Raw genomic sequence first — 23,885 nt, forward strand, 5'->3', positions numbered from 1 at the left:
ATTATTTGCTTGGTTCAAATAAAAAATAAAACGCCGAGCGTAAATTCCGGAATAAAACTGAGTTTGTTTCGTAAATTTCGTGTCGCTTGTTCGTGACATAATGATCCTCGAAATCGCGCGGCAGGCGTGTAAATATAGGCCGGAAAATGAAATTTGCTCGAGTAAAACGAGCGATTCGAAGGTTCTAACGATGCAAGGGATTTAAAGGCCTCGTCTTGCAGCAGAACAAAGGATCATGCTTAACGACCCGAGATTCTCTTATTAGCTTCTCGTCTTTGCCCTCGCGTTTTGCAAGCAGAACTTTGACGCCCGAGCGTGTTAATTTCGTGCTCGTTAAAAAGTTTCCATTCGTTAATAAACGTGCCAGATTTTTTTTCTTCCTTCTTCCTTTTCTTTTTATTTTGGTAATTTCATCATAGAAAACTCTATATTATTTTCACGAACAAAAACGATGAATAGAATACGGAGAAGTTGCTTGAACATTTCGAAGGGGGAAATTACATTTTACACCGAGTGCCACTTCAATTATTCCAGCTTTGACCAACCACGAAACAGTTTGCACAAAGGAATTCGAGAATTCGGTACTTGAAGAGGAAAATCCTGATTAGGCATATTTAACACGGTATCTTTTCAATTCCTTCGAATGACCTAAAAACCTAAAAACCCTAACGCCACGTGAACCATTAATCATAGCAGACCCTTGTGGTACGGTGAAAATGAATCCGAGCAAAAAACCCTGAAAAAGTAGAAACTCAGCCGTCGCCCTGAAGCTTCGACAACATCGATGTCTCAGCTGGTAGAAATCCAGATTTCCAACCACTCCGTAGTCTATACCCATGCACTTCTTCATCCCCTCGAGACTATCCATGAAGTAGGATGAAACTCTCATCGCTTCCGCCTCGATCGTCCGGTTCGATCAAGCCTGTCGATCACGAGACGAACAGCCGCACACGATTCGCTCTCGAGATCCACGCGCGTTCAACGATCTGCCACGCGGTCCACGAGTTCTCGTCACGGGAACGGAGGAAACGTATGTATACACGCGTATCCCGTGTCACGAGGATCACAAAGTAGCCCGAGGAGGTTTCGATCGTGGCGAAACGTGCGTGGAACGCGCGACGGAGCGGGAAGGACTTTCGTCCAGGACGGGTTCGATGCGCGCACTGGGGATGAGAGAGAGCCAGGGAGCAACCCGGAGAACGGTGAACGTCGCCGCCGTGTTCGAGGAACAGAGAAAGACTGGAAAGTGGAGCAACAGAGATAAAGGGACGGTGCGACGGGCAGAGAAAGAGAGAAAGAGAGAAAGCCAAACGGCGCAAGCTTAAGCCCGCTACCGGGCTTCGAAATACGCATACGACATATTAGGTCATTCGAAAAGTTCCTGCCATCGCAAGACGTTCTTCAAGGTACATGTATCTTTTTCTTTTTCAATTCAATTATTCTATATTATAACGCCAGTTTCGAAATATCGAAGGATTAGAAAGTAATGTGAAATAGAAAATTAAATTAAAATCTGGGCTCCCTCCATGGTCCGCCGTCCGAGGGTTAAGGACGAATGTAAAATTTACGATTAATTATAGAGTGAAAAGAGCAGCGCAAGACTAGTACTAGCGCAACAACTAGCCAACTATAAACAAGTCCTAATTATGGGATTTTAATACTCCAGAGACACAACTTTAGCCCACTTTGTTTTGGAAACACCATTATTCCGTGTTCAGACGTTCCATCGAAAAGTTGCTGAATGGAACGAGGACAGAGACGGTAAAATCGTTGATGAAGAAGAGACAAAGAGGAGGAACACGGTGGAATGCGTGTGAAACTATGAAGTGCAAAGAACAAATGGATGTTAGGGTGGATCCGAGGATACCAGGAAGGGTGCATCTCTCACGGAACGAGCGTTTAGCGGTCGATTTTGAAAAGTGCACTCTTCCACCCTCTCCGCCTCTTCCTCTTCCTCGTTCTACGCGAGTCACCACCTGCTATGACCTACTTCTCTAGACGACCGACCTTACAGCTAGCTTTGCCCTAAATTCACGCGTTAACAACTCCACCTCGACGTTATATTAATTATTATCGCATACGGTGCCTTTAATTGAAGAAACGTTCCGTCGAATAGACGTTTAGAACACGCTTCGAGTTTAGTAAGCATAGTAATCAAAGGAAACCTGTTTAATCGAAGCGTATCAATAGCTGGGTCGTTTATAATTTGCACCGTTATCGTTTATTTAATGCGTAATCGAAATTTCCAAAGCCATCAAGTTCCACCGTTTCGTACCTCGAGAATAATTAATCGATTGTTGTTTTATCATTCATCGTCGACACCGTTCGAATGGTTTTCGACGGAAAACGCGACGAATAAATTGATGGTATATTTTTTCTTTATCCGAAGAAAGGAAAACAGTGAAGGAACTATTGGGGATGGAAAGTGTCGCGAAACAGGAACGCGGTGTCGCTGCTGATTACGCTTTGCTCGACTTTATTCCACGCTTTCGTGCCAAAACTTCGCAGTTCGTTAAGCCGTAGCGAGAACTCGGCAAGAATATTACAAGTCACACACTTCGGATCTATGCGGAAAAACTTACTTCGTGTTAAAAAACAAGCCGAAGAAAAACGATAACGATAAATCGTCGGTACGCGACGGGACAACGGAATTGCACAAATGTTGAAACAACGATCTCGTCTCCTGTTATTTTCCTGTTTTTAATTGAAGAAAAGAATTTCCAGAGGACACACGAGTGGATATCGTAATGAATAACGGAGTCCTATCTCTTTTCTAATTCTGATTAGAGAAAATCTTAGAGGATAAAGATGAATGGTTCGAAATGAACTATAGGAAATTTTCGCATACCCCTCATATAAGAGTTATAATTAAAGAATTTATAAAATCGGTGTATACGAACTCGAGGCGATTACCAAGAGTTAAACTATTCACATCGAGGTAAACGACTTCGTGCTGAAAGCTAAATAGACCGAAACGCGAAACATACATTATTTATTTGTAACTGAAAATATTCAAACAATAATCGCCTCGCTAAAACGCCGAGTAATAAATGAATCAATCTTGAAGCTAAATAAATTGTCTACTTTCTCGTTCAATCCCAATGTAATCTCGCTTCGATTTTATGAAAACCGATTAGTGAAACGAGGAGACGCATTTATTACAAGTCACACGGAACAAATCCAATTTGCGGAAAGGTTTCAATCATTTTCCAACCGCAATTCGACATCGTATCGAGAATATAATAATTATTAATTGTCATCTATTTAACGCGATATTTAATATGTAATAACTACATTGTGAAACTTCATGCATGGCAGATATATGAAAACAAAATAAATTATTCAAAATCTGTAAAGTATATAAAATCTGCGAATTAAGGTAATCATCTGAAGAAAGATAATAGTATATAGAAACTTGTATTCGATTAAATTTTAATCTTGATTTGAGACGATTGTATTTGAATATATCGAAATAGCCACGTGTATTCGTACAGTACAGATTTTGTATTTGGTGCACACCTGATCGATAGGACAGCCAAGTGTGCCTCCATCTAACGAGTACATCAGAAGTGAAAGGCGAGAAAGCAAGAATCAAAGGGTTATTATCACTCACCGGTATCACCGTTGCTCTGCGTCGTGCTTTCCTCGGTCACCGGATTTTCGCTATCCACTACCGATTTCGTGGCTTCGTCAGCTGAAATCAAAGATTCACGAATATTAAAGAGCGCTGACAATCCAACACGCGATATCGCGTGCTAAAGCACTTAGCATTGACTATCGAGCACGCGATATCGCGTATTCGACAGAGAATATGACAACTGATTATAAAAATAATTTCTTTGATCAATTAATTGCGAAATGTGTATCTGAAATAATTCATCAGTTTTAAAAAATTTACAATAAATGTCCATGAACATTAATGCTTTCTTTTATAAACTGATAGGAAAGTATGTCTATAGATAATTGATATCACTGTGAGGAACCATTTGCGACAAAGTATAGCAAGATAACAGTGATAATAAAGGTGTTTCAACATTGTTACATTAAATTTTATTCATTAGCTACAAAATGATCGTTAATTATATTACTTATACAATCTATACAAATATACTTATGTTACATAGTAATGTATAACAAATTAAATTTGTAAAAATTTAACAATTTATTTAGCTCCCTTCTTAAAATACCGAGATTTTTATAGAAAATATATTATATAAGACTACGACCGGCATGTCTTAAGAAACGGCGTGATCCGAAAGGACGTATTTTTCTCTCTATATACTGTTTTCTGTAATATGCTTTGCTATTTGCTATTACTGGACTTGAACATCCTTGAAAGTCCCTATACAATAGGTCCTTCCATAACTGTGGTTCTGCACAGAGATCACGAAATTCTGCACAACATTGTGTCATTTTAGTTAAACTATGAACATCCAGCATTCCAAGAATTCTGAGTTTTACTTCAGTTGGAATAGATTGTAGGCTAGGGCCCATTAATCCCATTGTGTTTAATATATCTGACCGCACCGGAGTGGACAGTGAGTCCTTGAACCTAATAAATAATATCATGAGAAAAGAACAATTCTTCATAATATTATGATAAGCTTGCGATACCTGTGAGAGAATGTTTTTAAGTTCATGTACCGTCCAGGAAGATCACTGGAGTAAGGATTAACATACTTCAAAGTCTGAACGGATATAGTATAAATTTTCTTATACTTTATGAAAGGAAAGAAATTTAGAATCAATGTGTCCCCCAATGGAACTGCAAGCAGTTTGCATTCCACATTAGCAGGAGTTTCCAGCTGAAAGTTCATTTCATAAGATTCTGTCCCTTCCTTTTTCCAATTTTTTGGTATTCGAAGAGACCTCAGTTTTGAACTGTGACAAACATTTTTGTAACAGATGGCATTACAAACAAATAATAAAATTAGGAATGTTATCAACTGCTATTGCCTACCATTGCGAACGATCATTATTTGTCGGTGACAAATAAAAACCAGACTCTGCCAATAACACTACTATTAAAGCAACAAGATAATCATGAGGTGTGGCATCTTCGTTTAAATCGTTTAATATTCCTTCCAATGAAGGCACTAGTTTCGTATATGTGCTGTCTTCCGCCAAAATTGGCTCTAACATTTTTACTATTGTGTAAACAACAATTCCAAACTTTAAAACGTATGAAGTATCAAAACATAGTGTTTGTCAATGGAAGTGCATTGAATGAATGGGAATTCTAGTTACTTTTGCAGTCATGCCATCATTACACCTGTTTCGAATATTTCCTACTAGATATCGTTGTGCCATCTGTTTATTATTTGCGAGATAAAGATCTCTCTTTTTTTAAGAATTTTATTCATTATTGTTTAAGATACGATTATTTAAAGGAAGAGCAAGGAAAAATTAGAGTTCCTACATGTATTTTGTATGAAACAAATTTTGAAACAAATTTAGTTGCCACCATATACCAATGCATGGTAAGATGGATCGCAACCAACTATGATTAATCTTTCCTCTAAAGAAATGAAAGAAACGAAGCTCGTTTGATTGTATAAAAAGATAATCCCGTGAAATCTTTTTTATCGAACGTATGGATTAAAGCTTATCGCGGATTACTTATCGGTGTGTCATTTTTTTGTTGGTAACTAAACCGAACACGGTTAAACATCCGCGTTCATTGATTTAATGATAATGCATCTACCTGAGACTATATTTTCTAAAACCGACTATATAATATTCAGGTGAAAACCGACAAAACTAGTTATTATAAAAAGAATGATTAGAATAAAAAATCTTGTATCTTTAGCGAACGGCGCTTAACTGCTTTCTTGTTTAACAGCGCCACCAACAAAATTAAAAATCAGAGGCCAGTCAAACGAAGATAAAATAAATAAAATAAAACCGGTATAGAAACTTGTTATGTTTCTTCCATAAGGAACGTGCCAACAAGTTAGTCGGTAATTGTGAACAAAATTAATTTTATATACCTTCACGTTTACGTGTAAATGCATTGAAGTTGTAATTGCGATTTGCTCGAGGGGAGCCATAGTTATATATTTACGATCAGATTCAACGTACGTGCAATTACTCTGATTCAGAAAGTTGTTTCTCGATCCCTCACCCACCTGTCTAATAATAATCCTCCTACCAGTAACGTAATGTTCGATACGTCAACCGTAACAATTTTCATAAAGTACACATCTAAATGATTTGATAAATCAAATGGTACGAGTCGAGAAGAAAATTTTAGACAAATTCTATTATATGAGAAACGTGTAATCGTAAAATTAACAGCAGACAACTCCAAAACATTAGTAGTACTATGAAAGAACTATTTGACAATCCCCTACTAAGTTATCGAGTAAAATTCCCTGAAATTCAAGTTCATAATAAAAGTGAGTCACAGTACATCGGTATTTCTGACATTTCGTACGCGCGGAAATTAAGTGGCATAGGTCAATGATGAGTCACGTGATCGAGGACGACATATTAGGTAGGAAATACCGGGAGGGCAAAGTGAATCCCAACGGGTTTATAAATCCCTCTATACGCTCCTGTTCGGCATGCAAGAGCGCTCTGTGCCACTTGTTGCATGGCCGCGCTCGACAGTTGCGTTTGAATAAACTGCTTTCAAACTTATACGAGATATTCTAGCTAGGCTTACGTACCGGTGGAGCCGGATGTCTCCGCGTCCTCCTGGCACGGCGTTTCAGACAGTTTAGTTGGTCCATGGGGAAGAACACTGGTCACTGCAGTTGACACCACCGTCTCGCACGAATCGGCCATTTTCAGGTTAACTCGCGTTTATCTCCAAGGCGGCTAGCTACCTCGCCGCATTCGAATCCGAATCCTTTTTCGAAACTTCCACGCACGCTTCGCGGTTCATAACGCACGACTGCCATGACAGATGGCGGCTCCCTGCTGAGGGAGGACTACTGCCACCTGGCGACCAGTTTGGAACTACAGTGGTACCTCGGTAACCAACCTTTCCCATAAGAAGTACTGTAAAAATAATTAATCCGTTTTCATGTAAAAAAAAAACTCCTACTGATATCATACCTACATTAATTTTTCCTCTTTTATTCAAGAGCATCCCTTTTGTATGTAAGAATAAGTACTAGGGAAGTACTCACATGATATTGTAAAAAATTTCACAAATTTATTTATTCGATTTATTCGAATTTATTTATTTATTTATTCTACTCGATACGTTTTTTAAAATATTTATACTATCTGCCTTGGTATTTGGTATTATAATGCTAGTATAATATGTGCAACATATTAGACTTATTCTTATTCTGCGCAATAATATCGCTTTAAAAGTTGAGAAATTCTCAAGTACATACCGTGCCACCTTATGTCGATAGCGTTGCAAAGCCAATGTTTCGATTATTCATATTTCTTTTCATCTTCATTGATTTCAATAGAATAAAGATACTTAAATGTTGATATTTGATGGACTTATGTAATGAAAAACCGACTTACGAACAGTAAAAAGTTGAAAAAGACGAGCACAATCGGACACGCGTGCACTTTAGATTCAGTTCAATTAATACTAAACGTCTCCGATAGGGAACGAGACTTGATACGTTTTCTAAAATATTTAATACTATCTGCCTTGGTATTTGGTATTATAATGCAAGTATAATATGTGCAACATATTAGACTTATTCTTATTCTACGCAATAATATCGCTTTAAAAGTCGAGAAATTCTCAAGTACATACCGTGCCACCGTAGGTCGATAGCGTCACAAAGCCAATGTGTTGATTATTCGTACTTCTTTCCATCTTCATTGATGTCAATAGGTTAAAGATACTTCGACGTTGATATTTGATGGACTTAATTAATGAAAAACCGTCTCACAAACAGTATAAATTTAGAAAAATTAAGCTCAAGCCGGGACGCGTGCACTTTCGATTCAGTTCCATTAGTACTAGGCGTCTCCGCTAGGTAGCGAGAACAATTCTATCTCAAGGCGGTAATTTTTAAATAGTACAAAATCACTCACATATCGAAAGAAAAAATTTGATTTTCATGGTGAAAACTGTAAAAAACCCATGAAATATGTATATAATATTTTTCGTAGAACTTTTTAGGAGCTTTATTTTTTGATTGAAACTTTTTTCTGTAAAATCAATATTTTTGGGGATATACAGTAAAAACGTTTCAAATTTTGAAGTCATATGTATACGACTTCTGTTCGGTATACATGAATTGTTTGTATGAATTTTGCGTCATTTTTAAATAATTATCTCAGACGAATTTTTTTTCTTTTTTTCTTTATTGTATTAATTTAGGCTGGACTTTCGGAAAAGGGTTACCACTGATTTTCTTGGAACTGCGTATGTTTACGTATTTCGATGCGCTGATTACAACAATGATAGTCAAAATTGGCACAAATTTGATTTTCACGGTGAAAACTGTAAAAAACCCATGAAAATTATAATTTTTTGTTTATCTTGAGAAATGCTAAGAATTTTAAAAAACATTTTAAGTAAAAGTTGTAGATCTCATCGAAATACATTTTTTTTGTTCTATATATTTTTCTTCTACGACTGATAGTTTTTGAGAAAATCATTGATGTAGTATGTTTCGCTGCTTTACCGTCTCACTTGTTTTCTGTTCCACTACGTCGCTTTCTAGGCGATTAAGTAGATAGGTTAGGTTAGGGGCAAACGAGGCTTTATCGCCAAAAAATTTTAATCAAAGCTTATACCTGATTAGAGAATAAAATCCCTAAGACGATTTTTGGCGATAAAGCCTCGTTTGTATACATATGACTTCAAAATTTGAAATGTTTTTATTGCATATCTCCAAAAATATTGATTTTACAGAAAAAAGTTTCAAACAAAAAGTAAAGCTCCTAAAAAGCTCCACGATAAATATTATATACATATTTCGTGGGTTTCTTACAGTTTTCACCATGAAAATCAAATTTCTTCTTTCGATACGTCAGCGACTTTGTACTATTTAAAAATTACCGCCTTGAGATAGAATTGTTCTCGCTACCTAGCGGAGACGCCTAGTACTAATGGAACTGAATTGAAAGTGCACGCGTCCCGGCTTGAGCTTAATTTTTCTAAATTTATACTGTTTGTGAGACGGTTTTTCATTAATTAAGTCCATCAAATATCAACGTCGAAGTATCTTTATCCTATTGACATCAATGAAGATGGAAAGAAGTACGAATAATCAACACATTGGCTTTGTGACGCTATCGACCTACGGTGGCACGGTATGTACTTGAGAATTTCTCGACTTTTAAAGCGATATTATTGCGTAGAATAAGAATAAGTCTAATATGTTGCACATATTATACTTGCATTATAATACTAAATACCAAGGCAGATAGTATTAAATATTTTAGAAAACGTATCAAGTCTCGTTCCCTATCGGAGACGTTTAGTATTAATTGAACTGAATCTAAAGTGCACGCGTGTCCGATTGTGCTCGTCTTTTTCAACTTTTTACTGTTCGTAAGTCGGTTTTTCATTACATAAGTCCATCAAATATCAACATTTAAGTATCTTTATTCTATTGAAATCAATGAAGATGAAAAGAAATATGAATAATCGAAACATTGGCTTTGCAACGCTATCGACATAAGGTGGCACGGTATGTACTTGAGAATTTCTCAACTTTTAAAGCGATATTATTGCGCAGAATAAGAATAAATCTAATATGTTGCACATATTATACTTGCATTATAATACCAAATACCAAGGCAGATAGTGTTAAATATTTTAGAAAACGTATCTAGTAGTGCAGGCAATATTTTACTATTTTAAAGTGGTTCCGTTAAAACAGAATTGCTCTCGTTCCCTAGCGGAGACGTTTAGTACTAATTAAACTAAATCTAAAGTGCACGCGGTTCCGATTGTGCTTGATTTTTTCAACTTTTTACTGTTTGTAAGACGGTTTTTCATTAATTAAGTCCATCAAATATCAACATTCAAGTATCTTTATTCTATTGAATTCAGTGAAGACGGAAAGAAGTACGAATAATCAAAACCTTGGCTTTGCAATGCTATCGACATAAGGTGACATGGTATGCACTTGAGAATTTCTCAACTTTTAAAGCGATATTATTTCTCTGAGTAAGAATAAGTCTAATATGTTGTACATATTATACTAGCAATATAATACCAAATACGAAATCAGTAAATATTAAATATTTTAAAAGCGTATAATCAGTACAATTCCATTAATGCTGCAGATCAGTGTCCACTGAATGAAATACTTTTATTTGTTATTTTAATATTTTTAATAAACTATGATAGGGCTCATTGTGCTGCTTTTAAAGCGTAGAATGCTCTAGACTTGTTATTAATACACAGAAATTGCTTTTTTTTTCGAAGATGCCATTTTCTGCTTTTCTAGTTTCTTCAGCCACCATCAGATAGCGCTGGCACTATTGTTGTGTTGTGATCTTGTCGTGGACGATTCACGTGTCGAATGAACATGAAAGGTAACTTTTCTCATGTTATTTTATTCGTTATTAAGCATTGTTTAAATAAAATCATATAAACTTCTATAATGTATAACCAAACGAGTGTAAAAATTAAAATCTATAATAAAAAAAGAAAACTTATAAAATATAAATGGCAGCGATAATTGTTTAATGTGTCGACCATTAAACGCATAACATAGAGAAACATGATCTTTTATTTTCAGTTACTCAGTGATCAATCAGAAGATTTGCTGGCGGTAAGGACACGGTTCCGTGACCAGAAACAGCATGTGGCAGCCCAGAAACACCTTTCATCCACTTCTCTATATCACAACAATAACATTCGACGCTGCTCAAGGTTTTCATAAACACTGTGGTCACACCTCCTATGATCAACAACTGGTCTCCTGGCGAAACAAAGACGAGCATCGTATCGGTGAGTTACAAATATTCAGAGAAATAATATTTCAAGCTTCTATTATTTAACCCTCTTACGCAAATGGGAATTATAGATGTACTGTTCTTAATTTTATACATTTCAAATAATAATTGTGTATTTCTATATAACTTTTCATAAAAGAAGATAAGATGAGTATTTATAACAAGCAGAATTATTACATATATACTATTATTATCATATATACTATGCGTGATGGGGTTAAATACAGTTCTAACTAAAAACAGTATCATATTAAAATGGTCAGCAATTTTTGAAGCGTTCAAACCTTAATCGATGAGTCAATAAAACGTTTCAATAGTTTAGTAAGGTATTTCGATATCGTTAAAACTAACCTATCGACCCGATGGTATGTCCGTGTCTCGCGATCGACATGTTTGCGTGTTCTCTCCAAACGCAATCGTTTCCGTTCCACACGTCGATGGTGTTGATGCTCTGGGTTCCGTTTTCGGTGGTCGATGCTCCACCGATCACGTAAAGGCAATCCGACACAACGTAAAAGGAAGCAAAACATCTAGGTGTCCTCAAAGGAACCGTTTTTAACCATCTAGGCAGGCACATTAAATAATCATTTCTGTATTTACCTCGTGAAAGGGATCAATCAATCTAATCATTAATTAACGCGTTTCGTTTCGGATCAAACGGGGGTATAGAGTCACGAAAACGACTAACAAATTTTTCATCGGGTCGTAACATTCCACGTCTTTCGAGAACAGCTCTTTTTTCGATTTTGTCATGCCGCCAGCGACCCAGATTAGGTCTCTATATTTCACGCTGGCTGGTCCCACCCTGGCTGTCTGCATCGGTTGCATCTCCTTCCAAGTAGAATTCGACGGATCGAAAGTCTCCACTGTTTTCAAAGCTCTGAAAACAAGTTTATCCATTAGAATCGTTATCAGACCCCTTTGCTTCTTGCCGCGTTACGAAACCGAATTGTTTTACTCGCAGATCAATGACGATTAGTAATCAATTAATCATTAAGTATGTATAAAATATTTTGACTCGTCGATCATACTGTAAAGGCATAAAAATCAGCATTTATCGTTTGCGTGTAAGATTAGACTTAAATTGGATGGCAATTAGCGTTGCACAGTGCTAGAAATAAATAGCGAGGAAAATTGAAAGAAAACTCAGGAGCTAGATAATTATTCTGTGTAACGACTCACATCCCGTTGCTGCCTTGCCCTCCTATGGCGTACATTTTCCCATGGCTGACCACCAGTCCGAAGTCTTTTCTGGCTGTCAGCATGCCGGGTTCATTGAACCAAGTCCTGGTTGTCGGGTCGTAACTCCACATGCTTCCAACCGCGGTGCTCTTCCTGTGCAGTTTGTCTTCCAGCGGATCCGCTCCTCCTGACAATATTTTTTCAGTCTTTTTCTCTCCTCTCTCTATACTTTTAATTCGCCGTGAAAAAAAAACAGCCTCCTATTGTGCAATGAATCTTCTTACGAAAAAAACAAAGTCGTAAAGAAGATTATGTACCCGTGAGAGTCTGCCGTTATGCGCCACGTAAATGGAATGAGAATATTTTTCAACTCTAGTTTATTCGTCGTAAAAAAGAGAGGAATAAAATAAATCCTGTCTCTTGTTGCACGGTTGTTTTAGTCATCTTTTGACTCACCTACTAAGTAAATACGACCTCTTAGATAGGCGGCCGAGTGATGGTGTCGCGCTTGCGGTATCACACCCACGAATTCCCAAGTGTTCTCGTCAGGTTTAAATCTGTATATGTCCTTGCCCGTGTTCCCGTGACGACCGTACTCCTCGTGGGGATCGACTCCACCGAACACCAGGATCGATTCTCGATCAGGGAAAAAGAGAGAGTTGTCGAAATAATAGCCGTCCGGATTCGAACTCAACATGCTGCTGCTGATCCTCTGCGGTCTGCAAACATGTGACTCATTTTCTCGGGAATACTGATGATTCAAACTAGCCAAATCTAAATCTTTCCTGTTGTTTAACAAATTAAATGTTACAGAATGAAGGTGAAATGAAATTCTTAAAGAATGAAAGATTCCGTTTTCCTTCTTAAATAACTTTACTCCAACCGCGTGTATTACTGCTCCTAAATAATTCAGAGCTGCTAGTAGTTCGTTGCGTAGGATTCATAGACCGCGAAAGGTTAAAAGGAAGGTATCGATCGACTTGTCCACCTTGATACGGTTTCGTTTATGAATTTGAAAGTAATTCCGATGCAATTCAAAGGTTCTATTAAGATAACTCATTCATTGCTTTAGTTGTTAAGAACAATTAACAACGACGATACTCACAGCGGTCGTTTGTAGTTGACGGATCTAATCGGAACGTTCTTTACACCCGGTTTCACTCGCCGCGGATTGTCACCGTCTTGATAATTCGTTTCATCGTTTCTCGTTGCGTTTTCATCGATTACGACGCGTTCGTTGAAATCCGTGAGCGTTGATTTCGCGTCTGTTCGCGGAGAGAAAGGATCATCCGTGTCCGTGTTATCCGAAGGGGAACTGGTTTTTTCGTCGTAATTTGAAAAAGACATCGGTGATTTTATAGTCGTGATAGCTTTTGGTACGTCCCGTTGGTTCACCGCGTTCTGCAGAATTCGCTTGTTCCTTTCTTTTTCGTAAGTGGGTAGAGACGCGTCCATCTGAGAACATCGGATTCCAAAATCTTCTCATGAACAGAATTATTATGGCAGGGATTGTAATCCTAATCCGAATAGGACACAATTTCCTGATATACCAAATGATTCATCCGAACGAGAAACGGTTAGGATCCACGTTTCACTGAACTAATGGTATTAGGGAAATTTTGATTTTACATGATCCAATTGATCTCCAACGATACGTTGACTTTTGTTCCGGAGGATCGATTGTTCCTTCGAATTTTTCCTGGGACTTAACGATCCTGGTGTAACGTCTTCCTCGTTTCTCATTTGATTCGCTGAGCTGCTTGAAATTCTGATGGTATCCTTCGAGGGATTGCGCGGTGTTTCGTCCATCGGAATGGCTAAAAGTTCCGCTACCTTCTTGATATTCCGCTTCTCCTCCGATGTTGATTTCCTTATCTGTCGTTTAGGCGAACGGTGTGTTTAAAACAACGCATTAACATTAAAGATCAAACGAATTCATTGGAAACGAGCAAAGCAACGCGTGAAAAGTCCAACTAACTTCGTCGAATTTTCTTCGAGCCTTGAATCCTCTGTACACAGCCTGTATCGTGGTGGCTGCTTCCTCTTCCGATTTAACGGAGGCCGTTCGTTTTTCCGGTTCCCTCTTACACCTTCCCTGGTGTTGTTGCTGCTGCTGCTTCCTCGTGGAAAATATCAAATTCGACTCGCGCTGCTGGCATCGACAAACATCCGTCGCCTTCTTCTCCTGTCGGTTCTCGTAATCGAATTTAGCGGTATCCTGGGGGAAAAGAGAACACCCTGTCGAACTAGGAACGTTTCAAGTTCCTTCTGGGAATCTTTCTACGAGTAGCATTCGAGTTACCGGTAAGTTCACGCCACGTTTACATTGTTCTTGTACACGTTTCTCCGTGGTCGATGATCTGTAGCCGAGTTTCGGCGATTCTCCGCCTCCGGTGAATCTACTGACGAAGGCAACGTTCCTCTGTTCGTTCTGTGTTTATTAATAATTTTTTAATTAAATTCGGCGCCAATAGTTAACGCGTTTACGCGATGAATTTCAATAAAGTCAAATGGTCGATGAACGAAGATAATGGTATAACGATCCACTTTAAATTGTAATCAGAAATGTATGTAAGATACGACTGTTTTGTGTAATGAATGGAAACTGAATTGTTACGGGGTCGATGTAATCTCAAGGTAAGAGCTTATACGCTGTAAGTGCAGTTTCTACGAGAGCCTCGACGGCGCACAATGGTATTTGCCCCGATTACTCAAGGGTTTCGGCATTAAACGCACGGATTTCGAGCAACATAAACTCTGACCTTTGACTACAGCTCCGTGACATTTCTTGGGCGAGATTTATCATTATTTCCACTTACAAGCACGCGGCTTACCTCGAGATTTCTCAGACGATAACCGCGTAATATAATCCCTGAAAGGAAGGAAAACTTTTGAAACGGGCGAATCTGACGAGCCTTCTCATCACGGGATTTAATCGCAAAACGACTCACCGTTCGTAATAATTTCCCTTCTCTCGACATCGAGTTTTATTTTCACCTGAATCACTAGGGGATCGCGTCAGCTTCGAAATACCGTAGACGTGTTTTATAAATTCATGTTTAATAGATAAATATACGATACACGATATGTATATAATATGTACGAGCTAAAAGTTTCATTACAGAATCTCTGAATTCTACTATTCGTCGATATGAAAAATAGTAGTTTTCATTCGAAACACGTGCTGGGAGTAGGAAAAAAAGAAAAAATAGTTCAGCGAATCGATCACTGAATTCGTCCATTTTGATGCCACTGCGTCGATCTTCTATTCGTGCCCACACCAGGGTTACTCACCCCTTTGCTTCTTTCCAAGCTGCTCAGGTAGTCGTTCATAAATTTCGGTGGCATCATCATACCTTCGGGAATTTCCATCGGCAAATAGTTTCCACTGGCAACCTTCGAATGCCTTGGATGCATTCCTGTATCGTTATGAATTGCCGGGGTATCGCCTAAAATATTCATTTTAATTAAGAATTCCTTTTAATTTTAAAGGAAATAGGTTTTGATTAGAAATCCGAAGCTACCTGAGCTCTGTGCATAATCGTTTGATGTTCTAGGGGGTGGAAGTGCGTAATCGTTAGGGGGTGAATTGGGAGGAATGGGTTTGGGTCGATTCCTCCGATTTTTCAATTCTGAAATTTTGGTTTTCTGGTACTCCTCGAGATAAAGTAGAAATTCTCGATACGTCACATAGTTCTTAAAGAAAATTTGTGAGAATATTAAATTTATCAATGGTTCGAGTATCAATTAAATTAGATAAATTCGAGATACTTTGTCCTCTCCGGCCCAGTTTCGATTAGTTGGCTCTGACAGTCCCAATAAATCGATCCAATGGTAATAATCTTCAGTCTGATTGCCATACCAGTATTTAATGATAACGAAACTGAAAACAATTGCGATCTCGCAGAATATTTCATTTTTTTAATGAAATCATTCAAAATATTGTTACAATTCTCACGCTAAACCGTCGTCCACCATCTTCTGCACTTCGGGATAAGACATGAGTTCCATGAATTCAGGATTCTCTGGATTTCTTTTAACATCTACCAGCTGCCACGGTGCAATTAATCCGAATCTAATGCATTTTAACACTTGCAACATGTATTGCTTTCTGTTTTCCCAATCGTGCATCAGCCATCGAACAGCAGACATCAGAACTTCCATTTCACTGATTAAAGATTTCAAAATAAACTACGTATTCCTAATTGTTCAATCGATAAGGAGGTAAGAAGTGTACCTATTGACAGAAATATAATTGGACTTTAATAAAAGACCCAGTTCATCAACGGATAATTCTAGGAAGTCTTTAGTGCTGACGAGTATCAGGAAGAACTTCATGATCCTGGGTACCATTAACTCCATAACTGCGTTGTTTTTTATTTTTCTTGCCTCTAAATATAACAAGAAGGCGGTGTCTTCTGTGAATAATTCGTCATTGTCTATAAACGCCCAGCATTGTTCTTCCAGTTCTAATAAATGTTAAAAATAAAATGACGATGGATTAAAGTTTCAAAATTCTACCGAAATATAACAATCGTTGTATCTGTTTCCCGTGACTCGGTTACTTCTTCCGAAGCTAAAGTTCCACTGATACAACTTTCCAAGATGGAACCTACATTTTCTCGTTCTCGTAGACGCGACGTATCTCCTATTTGCCACGAATCTCGTATGGTTTATCGAAGTTTCAAGTTGGACAGTGACGTATTCAAGTGCGGTGGCATCGGGAGTTCTCCCGGAAGCCTATCGCGTTTGAAAACTTTTCATTCTTTCCCAACATCGGGTCCGGAACTTTTAAAGCGCGTTAGAAAGCATCGGCCATATATTATAGAGCGTAGTCGCGTTTCGATGGATCGATAAAGGTGGAAGAGCCGCGATGGAGGTACGATGTGAACAGGGATCATTGCTCGTAAATCCGTCGCATCAACGAAAACGAAGGGAAATTTAGATTTACGCGCTAGTAGTCGAAGGTTATATCCATCTTTGATGGGAGAGCTGATAAACGACGCGATTGGTGTTAAGTCAATGTTTCAAACTGATGTTAAAATCAGTGGATAATCGTAAATCGTATTGAAACATAAAAACGTATTTGAAATCGTCAGGATTGAAAGTTGAAAATAACGAACTACGAATTACGGAAGTCTATGGATTTATGATTCTTTCGATTCGAGTCATTTCAAATTACAAGCATACCTTTGATTCCGAGATACTGTGCAGCTGTAAAGACCTCCAAGATATTGTCCCTTTGTAGAAGGCGATAGCTGTCGTTTTGCGAACTGATCATCCAGTCGTAAATGATTGAGAACGCCTTCGAGGATACTTCGTTCTAATTTAAAATAACAAAATTAATTATCACTAGCAAGGGATATCTAGCTTCTATAAATTAAAACCTTGTATAAAGAAAAGATCGAGCCAAGCTTGAATCATTATCAAACACAAAGCTCATATGTATCACCGTGCATCGACGTGTATGTACACTTCTCCAGTTTTAATTACTGGTCTCCTTGACACGAGAAAGGCAACGGAATGTTGCCAGCTCCGCGATAATAAGAGTGTAGGGTAAAAATGACAAGGTTTCTTGGAGCAATTGTTAAAAGGGCGGTTTATTGGAGGCACGCTATTCACCCTCGGGTGAAAAGGGTGTCAAATATAGCCGTGGCTAGGTAACAGGGAAAGGAGTTCAAGGTCAGTTGGCTTCGAGCCCACCGAGTCACTGTTGAAGGACAGAAAATAGAGGGGCCAGAAGAACGGGATGCTGACACAAGAGATTGGGGTCGGTGGCAACCCCTTGCCGTTGCCTAGTTGGCGATTTTCAAGCTTCTCTACCGAAGATTTATTGAATCTCCTTCTTTATTCGAACCAGAAAGTTTAACTCGCGTTCGCCGTGTATTTATTTCCTCGAGGGGGTTGAAACTCCTACGATCCAATAGTCGATATTTAGGAAAATAGCTTTACTTAGATCCCACTACCTATTCCTGGTCGAATAAATATTTATTCCTTACAAAATTCCTTAAATATACAACGTCGGTCAGAGTCAATGTCGGTGAATTATTGTCCTTGATTCGAAGACAACTCAACATCGGATAAAATATTCAAAAATTCACCAACAACCCCTTTCTTCGCCAATTTTTCCTGAAATATTCTCTATCGTGTATCCACGGTCACGAAGATCGATGCGAACGTTGTCAACGTTCGTCTTCACGGATCAACGAGTTTAGTCTCGAGGCAAATTCGATGCACAAGATCGCGGAATCTGTACGGATCGGTCGTTCTATCGGAAAGATAATGCAAAACAGAAGAAAATGAGGTCTCGAGTAGAGAAAGGAAGCACGTGTATCGGCAGGTGGAAGATGAACGCGGAGGGTGGTCCGTTCATTGAACAGAGACGACGGATGGATAGACAGATGGGAAGAAGGGCGATGGGCAGAAAATCGGATCGCGTGAACAAAGGGACTTTATTCGGGATTCGGTAGACTGCAGCAGGTTCCGTATACCGATAAGCCGGTAATACATCTTGCTCGGTGCACCGGTATAATACCTGCGTCGCTTTTCACAGGAAAACCGGAAGGGGCGAGCGCATCGTTTCCCGGTGTGTTGTCGCGTAAATAAATTGCTGTGGGATCCGCGCTTGGAACGACACGATAGCATTAAGTGTATTGACGAACGCAGAAACTTCGTCAGTACGCGTATTCGGATTCGTTCAATATCCTTCGTTAAATGACGAAAATTCACTCGCGTATTCACGGTATTAACCTGATTTCTGAACGAATCAGCGTCGAAATTGTGTCCATGCTGAGTTAGAATTGCAAAATTACTATCGCTAAACAAATCCTACAATTTGCATAATTTGCAGATAGATCAGAATTCAATTCTGTCCACTTTCAATTGAGTATTAATAGCTAGTAGCGAACATGTTAAATTCCTTTTAATAATTACAGTATGTTTCCTTTTGAGGATGCTGTTTTCTCGTTAAACGAATAGGATAGGAAGGTACATTTTGTCTTCATACGTTTGATAGGATATTGCCAGCGAATCCCATTGTCCCGTATAGGAAGGAGCATTATTTCCCGGACAAAAAGCGCAATAACTTACCCCGGTTAGATCGATCTCCTTGCAATTCTTCTCGTCGAAGAAGCCGCTGTAGCTCTGCAGCACTAGCAGGTGACAATGGAACTCGTCCTGATCGATTCGCACAATACAATCGGCGTTCCTCGAAAAGATCGATCGTGAAATTTAGCCCGTAATCCTCGCCTTTGCCGGCTAACTTTGTTACACCGATCGGATACAACTATAAGCTTACTTGTAATTTGTGATACGCCTGGCCAACTCCTGATACAGGTCGGTTTTCTCCGGGAGAATGATGTTCTCCCAATCGATCGGTTGTTCGCTCGTAAATCCGAGTCTGCAAGAAATTACGCGGTGATCAGGCGTTATTGGGAAATATCCGAAGGAATCGTTGCGTTATCCGTCGTCGAACGACAGGGCTTTTCGTTACGACAGAAGAAATATGGAAACACCGTCGCTTTTCTTTCTCGCACGCGAGATTACGTCGACCCTCTTTCCGTTTACATTTTCCTCGAGGAACGGCTTAACTGATGAACAAAACTCACGCTGAAAGTGGCACCTCCTCTAACGTTGGCATCTCGTAAGACGTTGACGCTGTCGCTTGTTGCTGTTGCTTCGCTTCTATCATCTCCGTTTGAGCGAGCTTCGCCTTAAACGGGTGCATCGTGGACCTGTGTTTGCCCTCGACAGCTGGCAGCTTCTTCTGAGCCTGATTAAACGAGAAATATTCTCAGAAGATAACAAGCGTCACCCTTGAACAGTTCGCGAAACGAATGAATTGTCTCGGATTATCAGAAAGACAGCCGGATAAATCTCTGCCTCCTCTGATTATTCTTTCTCTCCGAAGAAAAGGTATTTCGGTTGCCTTAACGAAAGAGTCGATCGAATGGCATTACATGGAAAACGAAGAAGACTAATGACAGAGGAGTTACCTGCAATTGATTGATTGTCGATGATGAGACACCCGGTGGAAGATCGATGAATCTTGGTCGCGTCGAAGATTCCGACGAACGTCCAGCTAGCTCGTTTCCGGATCTACTCAGTTCAGCTTTGACGTTCACCTTGGTGTGTCGTGGATCAGCCACTAACACGCTGACCTTTTTCGACTCGAATACCACCTAGAATGACTACGCGTCTGCCTTCAGGGCAACATTCCGAAAATTCGCTGAACGCAACCCCGATCGAGCCGTATCGATCATTTACCTGATTGGGAACGATCTTCAGGTTACCGCTCGGGGTCGCTTGAAACGGGAACACCCGCTTCGAATTGTCGCCGTCGTTCACGCTGATAAATGCACGATCGTCGCCTCGTTCTCGTGGACGAGAGTGCATCTGTTGCATTAGGTAGGCCAGATTCGGATAAACCCCTTCGTTTCTTAGCTGTTCGCAATCGCCGTCCCTTCCAGGACTGTGAAATGTAAAGATATTAAAAATGATATTTTCATATTTCAACAATTAGAGTAGAATATATTTTCTGTTCCTCGAAATCAATTATTTTGCAATTCTATTGCAATATCTCTTTACGCGGATAAGTATAATTGATCTGATTACCCGGGACGAGCCATTAGTTTGGGAACGGAATTATCAGAGGGACGACATCGTTCCCTGAAGGTTCTATCGAGCTTCCAGTGCTTGTCCGATCTCCTAGCTCGATCGAGATCATCCGAATCGTCGTCCTGCCGTGTAGACGATCCCTCTTCTGATCTAATCAAATTTTTCGCCGACCTGACCGTGTATCTCGCCGGATCGGATCTCTTTTCCACCAAACGCGCCTCTCTCGAACCGACACGATGATCCTTGGACAAGGAGGCGACCTGGAGTAGCCGACTATCCTGATAAACGTGCACGTTGAGTGGCCTTTGCCGCTTCGATGGACGTCGACGTCGTCTCAAAGTAACTTTTCTTCGGTCAATCGGATACGTAGGAGACCCGTCTTCCGGTGTTTCCGTCGGATTCGACCTGTAGCCAAGAGAAAGAAAAGAATTCCTACGATTTGTTTGAAGCTTCGATTGTATCTCCCTGATACCAGACGATTCTACGTCCTTTTTATTCTTTCTCCGATTCGTCGTTCACTTTGTAAACGTGCCTAAGGAATCTAATTGATTCAGTTTGCTGATTTATTTTATTGAAAGCGACGCATCAGGGAAGATTAAATTATAGGAATAACTTGACTTTTTGTCTCGTAACAGTTGAACAGTGTCCGCCGATAGATTCGAATCGCGTGGAATCGCACGTTCCGATTGGGTGGCTCTGAGGGGTGGTTCAGGGGATGTCGAGGGTGGCACGGCCGATTTATCGTTATACAGAACAACCACGCTGCTTTTGCTGTTTCCGGGCCGCGGTTGTTCCGCTGATTCCGATCGATCCTCGTCCGCTTCGACTACGAACGTCCCGGGATTAAATTACCGCCCCTTCGCGAGGATCTCGGTAGCGTGCTTTCCGCAGGTCTGGCTGTTCGTCGAGCTGCTGGCCCCGCTTCCAGTTACTCGTAAATTGTCGCGTTCCTTGCTAAGGAACAGGTAGGCGAACAGGAATAACGCGAAGAGGAAGAGATACATGGAATCAGGGGCAGCGGCTCGAGACGCGTCGAGTTTGCGCGCTCTCGGGCCTTGGGAACGATCAAATTCGCAGAGTCGCTATAAACAATGAGAAAAGCAAAGTTACAGAAATGTATCTTGCTAAAAGGAGTGAAGAAATGTATAAAATAAAATAAAATAGACAGGGTTTTGAAGAACATACATCTGTCTGAAAGTCAATGATTTTAGGGGTAGTTTTATTAATGTAGTTTCGATTTACAAGTTCAATTAATGACAAATTTTTATTATTTCCAATGTTATTCACAAGCTGGTAGTAATCCTATTAAGGTGACGGAAAATATATCAAAAGCTGAATAGCAACCCCCAAAACCCGAGCACGCAAACAGATTAATATTATGAAATTTGACACGCGATAACTCACATTTTCTGCTGTTCCGACGAATCGCACGGATTATTCGTGGCGTGCTTTTTCCACCCCTATTATCAAGGGAACGCATTAGGTGTCGTTATAATGATTTGAGTACGTGATTTAAGAGCGCGCACGTGACTCGCTCAACTTTTCGGATAATTACCAAAGTTTCACGAGGGATTTCCCGTTAAGATCCTCACCGCTGCTGAAACACTTCTCCGTAACGAAAGTTACCTGGGTCTGTAATAATATTAGTCGTGAGATGTGTATCAAAAATCAATGACACAATTTCTTATATTTTTTATTTCATTTCACTTGTCTTAGAGAAAAATCGTTTTCCTCCCTTTGTTTCTATTTCTGAACTTGTTCTGATAATTAAATGAAATGCTTTCGATAAACGAATTAAAACTTCAACACGGTCATTGGTTCGTCACAAAAGCCAGCTTAAAGTTCAAAGCCCAAAATATGTTTGATAGCATTGCTTGCATAACAGATATTTTTATCGAAAAATACAATACACGACGTTGAATGACGTAAAACGAAAGTTGCAATGTTAAAACAGTCATACGCGTGTCTATTGTATTATCATCGTTAGTTGTTGCTAACAATGTGCATTGTTTCCCGCGAAATGTCTAACTTCCTGACATTTTTAATTTATTTCCTACTTTTATAAAAGCATTGTTGAACATGCAATTTAAGGAACATTCTGTAATTTACCTCATACTTTCTCTGCTGACGATAACCTGGAAGATGTTGAGAACTCGATTCACGATGGCTCGTTGTGTCTTTACTTACTTTTTCAGATACTGAAATGTATTCGTGAAAAGATTATGTGGTATTTTCAACGAGTCCTCAGAAAATATTCTGCAGTTTTTGGAACTCGAATTTTAGACTACTTAAAAGAGTCTTTGTAAAAAATTTTAATTCGAACATCGTGTTATTCTGATAACACTTACATCACTTACGTAATTTTTTGTCGACGTGGTCAGATTTCACGGAACAGCGACAGTGATCAGAATTTCTCGAAGACGCCTCGAAAAGATTTAACAAATTCTTTCTCGTGTCCTTCGAGGCACAAACCTCGTGTCTCGATCTTGTAACCCTAACGATCAAAGTCAATTAATAACTTTATTTCACCTTTCTTATCGGAAAAACATCGTACCTTGGATTTAGTAAATCGAGCTCCGAAGAGATATAAGAATCGTCTTCGGTAGATGCAGGCGTTTTGTTTTTCTTCTAAAAGTTCAAAGCATCATGATTTTCGTCGTTCAAAAAATTGCAAAAGAGAGAAATGAAAATGGAATTTAAATTCTCGCTATGCGAGAGGGTTAAAACATTTTAACAGTCTCTTCAGCGTGTTTGCAATCCAATTTCCAAGCCCGTACTCACGTCATAACGCGTTAAACCTGTTCGCATGGTACGAGTCGCGTTCTCTCAGGCGGAAGCCACTCTCAGAACCGGCGTCATCGCAAAAAACGTCACTGTTTCGCTTCCGTTGGCGTAGTTTGGCAGGGGAACCGTTGAAATTATACGACGTGGAAACGGCTGGTTCGGCGTTCAAAACGACCGGGACATTTGTAAGAGAACGTAGAGCAGAAGGAGAGGACGGAAGTTGTAGAGTATCCAAAAAGAGGCCTTAGAAACGAAACACGCGACAGACGAACGCTGCCACGAAAGGCGATTTTCCTCTGATTTATTCCCTTGATTCGATAATTAATCACAGCCAAGATCAGAGGGCATTTCGTCTGCTCATCAGCTCGTTACTATAATTATTTTCTACAATTCTACTATACTACTGC

General features: G+C 39.4%; 4 protein-coding genes across 5 annotated transcripts in view; all 4 read right to left on the bottom strand.

The window, feature by feature from the left end:
* The window catches only part of LOC117605360 (phosphatase and actin regulator 2), a 172,690-nt gene extending 165,784 nt beyond the window's left edge, over nucleotides 1–6,906 (bottom strand). The window contains exons 1-2 of the mRNA XM_034326608.2: nucleotides 6,672–6,906; nucleotides 3,614–3,694 (exon numbers count right to left, since the gene is read on the bottom strand). Coding sequence (XP_034182499.1) covers nucleotides 3,614–3,694; nucleotides 6,672–6,789 — 199 coding nt within the window. The 5' untranslated portion in view covers nucleotides 6,790–6,906. The remainder of the gene's footprint in view (nucleotides 1–3,613; nucleotides 3,695–6,671) is intronic.
* On the bottom strand, nucleotides 4,046–5,236 carry LOC117605361 (F-box only protein 7). 2 transcript variants are annotated; one of them, XM_034326617.2, is made up of 3 exons: nucleotides 4,961–5,236; nucleotides 4,645–4,881; nucleotides 4,046–4,552 (listed from the first exon to the last, which is right to left on the bottom strand). In XM_034326617.2, exons 1-3 carry the CDS (start codon nucleotides 5,140–5,142, stop codon nucleotides 4,210–4,212), a joined length of 762 nt encoding a protein of 253 aa, XP_034182508.2. In that variant the 5' UTR covers nucleotides 5,143–5,236; the 3' UTR covers nucleotides 4,046–4,209. The 2 variants fall into 2 exon arrangements, with proteins under 2 accessions (XP_034182508.2, XP_034182507.2); XM_034326616.2 differs by having other exon boundaries at nucleotides 4,047–4,552; nucleotides 4,615–4,881.
* A 3,380-nt stretch (nucleotides 6,907–10,286) lies between the features above and the next one.
* LOC117605340 (uncharacterized) lies at nucleotides 10,287–21,539 on the bottom strand (the record flags this gene model as incomplete). The annotated part of the gene is made up of 22 exons (XM_034326574.2): nucleotides 10,287–10,862; nucleotides 11,248–11,459; nucleotides 11,585–11,776; nucleotides 12,079–12,265; nucleotides 12,535–12,797; nucleotides 13,184–13,533; nucleotides 13,708–13,953; nucleotides 14,057–14,296; nucleotides 14,381–14,509; nucleotides 15,373–15,527; nucleotides 15,603–15,774; nucleotides 15,850–15,961; nucleotides 16,037–16,246; nucleotides 16,316–16,547; nucleotides 17,269–17,401; nucleotides 19,168–19,285; nucleotides 19,376–19,477; nucleotides 19,686–19,849; nucleotides 20,073–20,258; nucleotides 20,344–20,548; nucleotides 20,692–21,099; nucleotides 21,313–21,539. Coding segments are annotated over 22 exons (4,422 nt in total), but the record flags the coding sequence as incomplete, so codon positions are not given.
* LOC117605342 (uncharacterized) lies at nucleotides 21,537–23,756 on the bottom strand. The gene is given in 6 exon segments (XM_034326579.2): nucleotides 21,537–21,776; nucleotides 22,099–22,154; nucleotides 22,250–22,326; nucleotides 22,804–22,892; nucleotides 23,052–23,322; nucleotides 23,476–23,756. Coding segments are annotated over 6 exon segments (537 nt in total). The 5' UTR covers nucleotides 23,503–23,756; the 3' UTR covers nucleotides 21,537–21,759.
* Nucleotides 23,757–23,885: the final 129 nt, after the last annotated feature.

The sequence above is a fragment of the Osmia lignaria genome, chromosome 3 (assembly GCF_051020975.1).
Source record: "Osmia lignaria lignaria isolate PbOS001 chromosome 3, iyOsmLign1, whole genome shotgun sequence".
In the NCBI taxonomy this organism is placed as follows: Eukaryota; Metazoa; Arthropoda; class Insecta; order Hymenoptera; family Megachilidae; genus Osmia; species Osmia lignaria.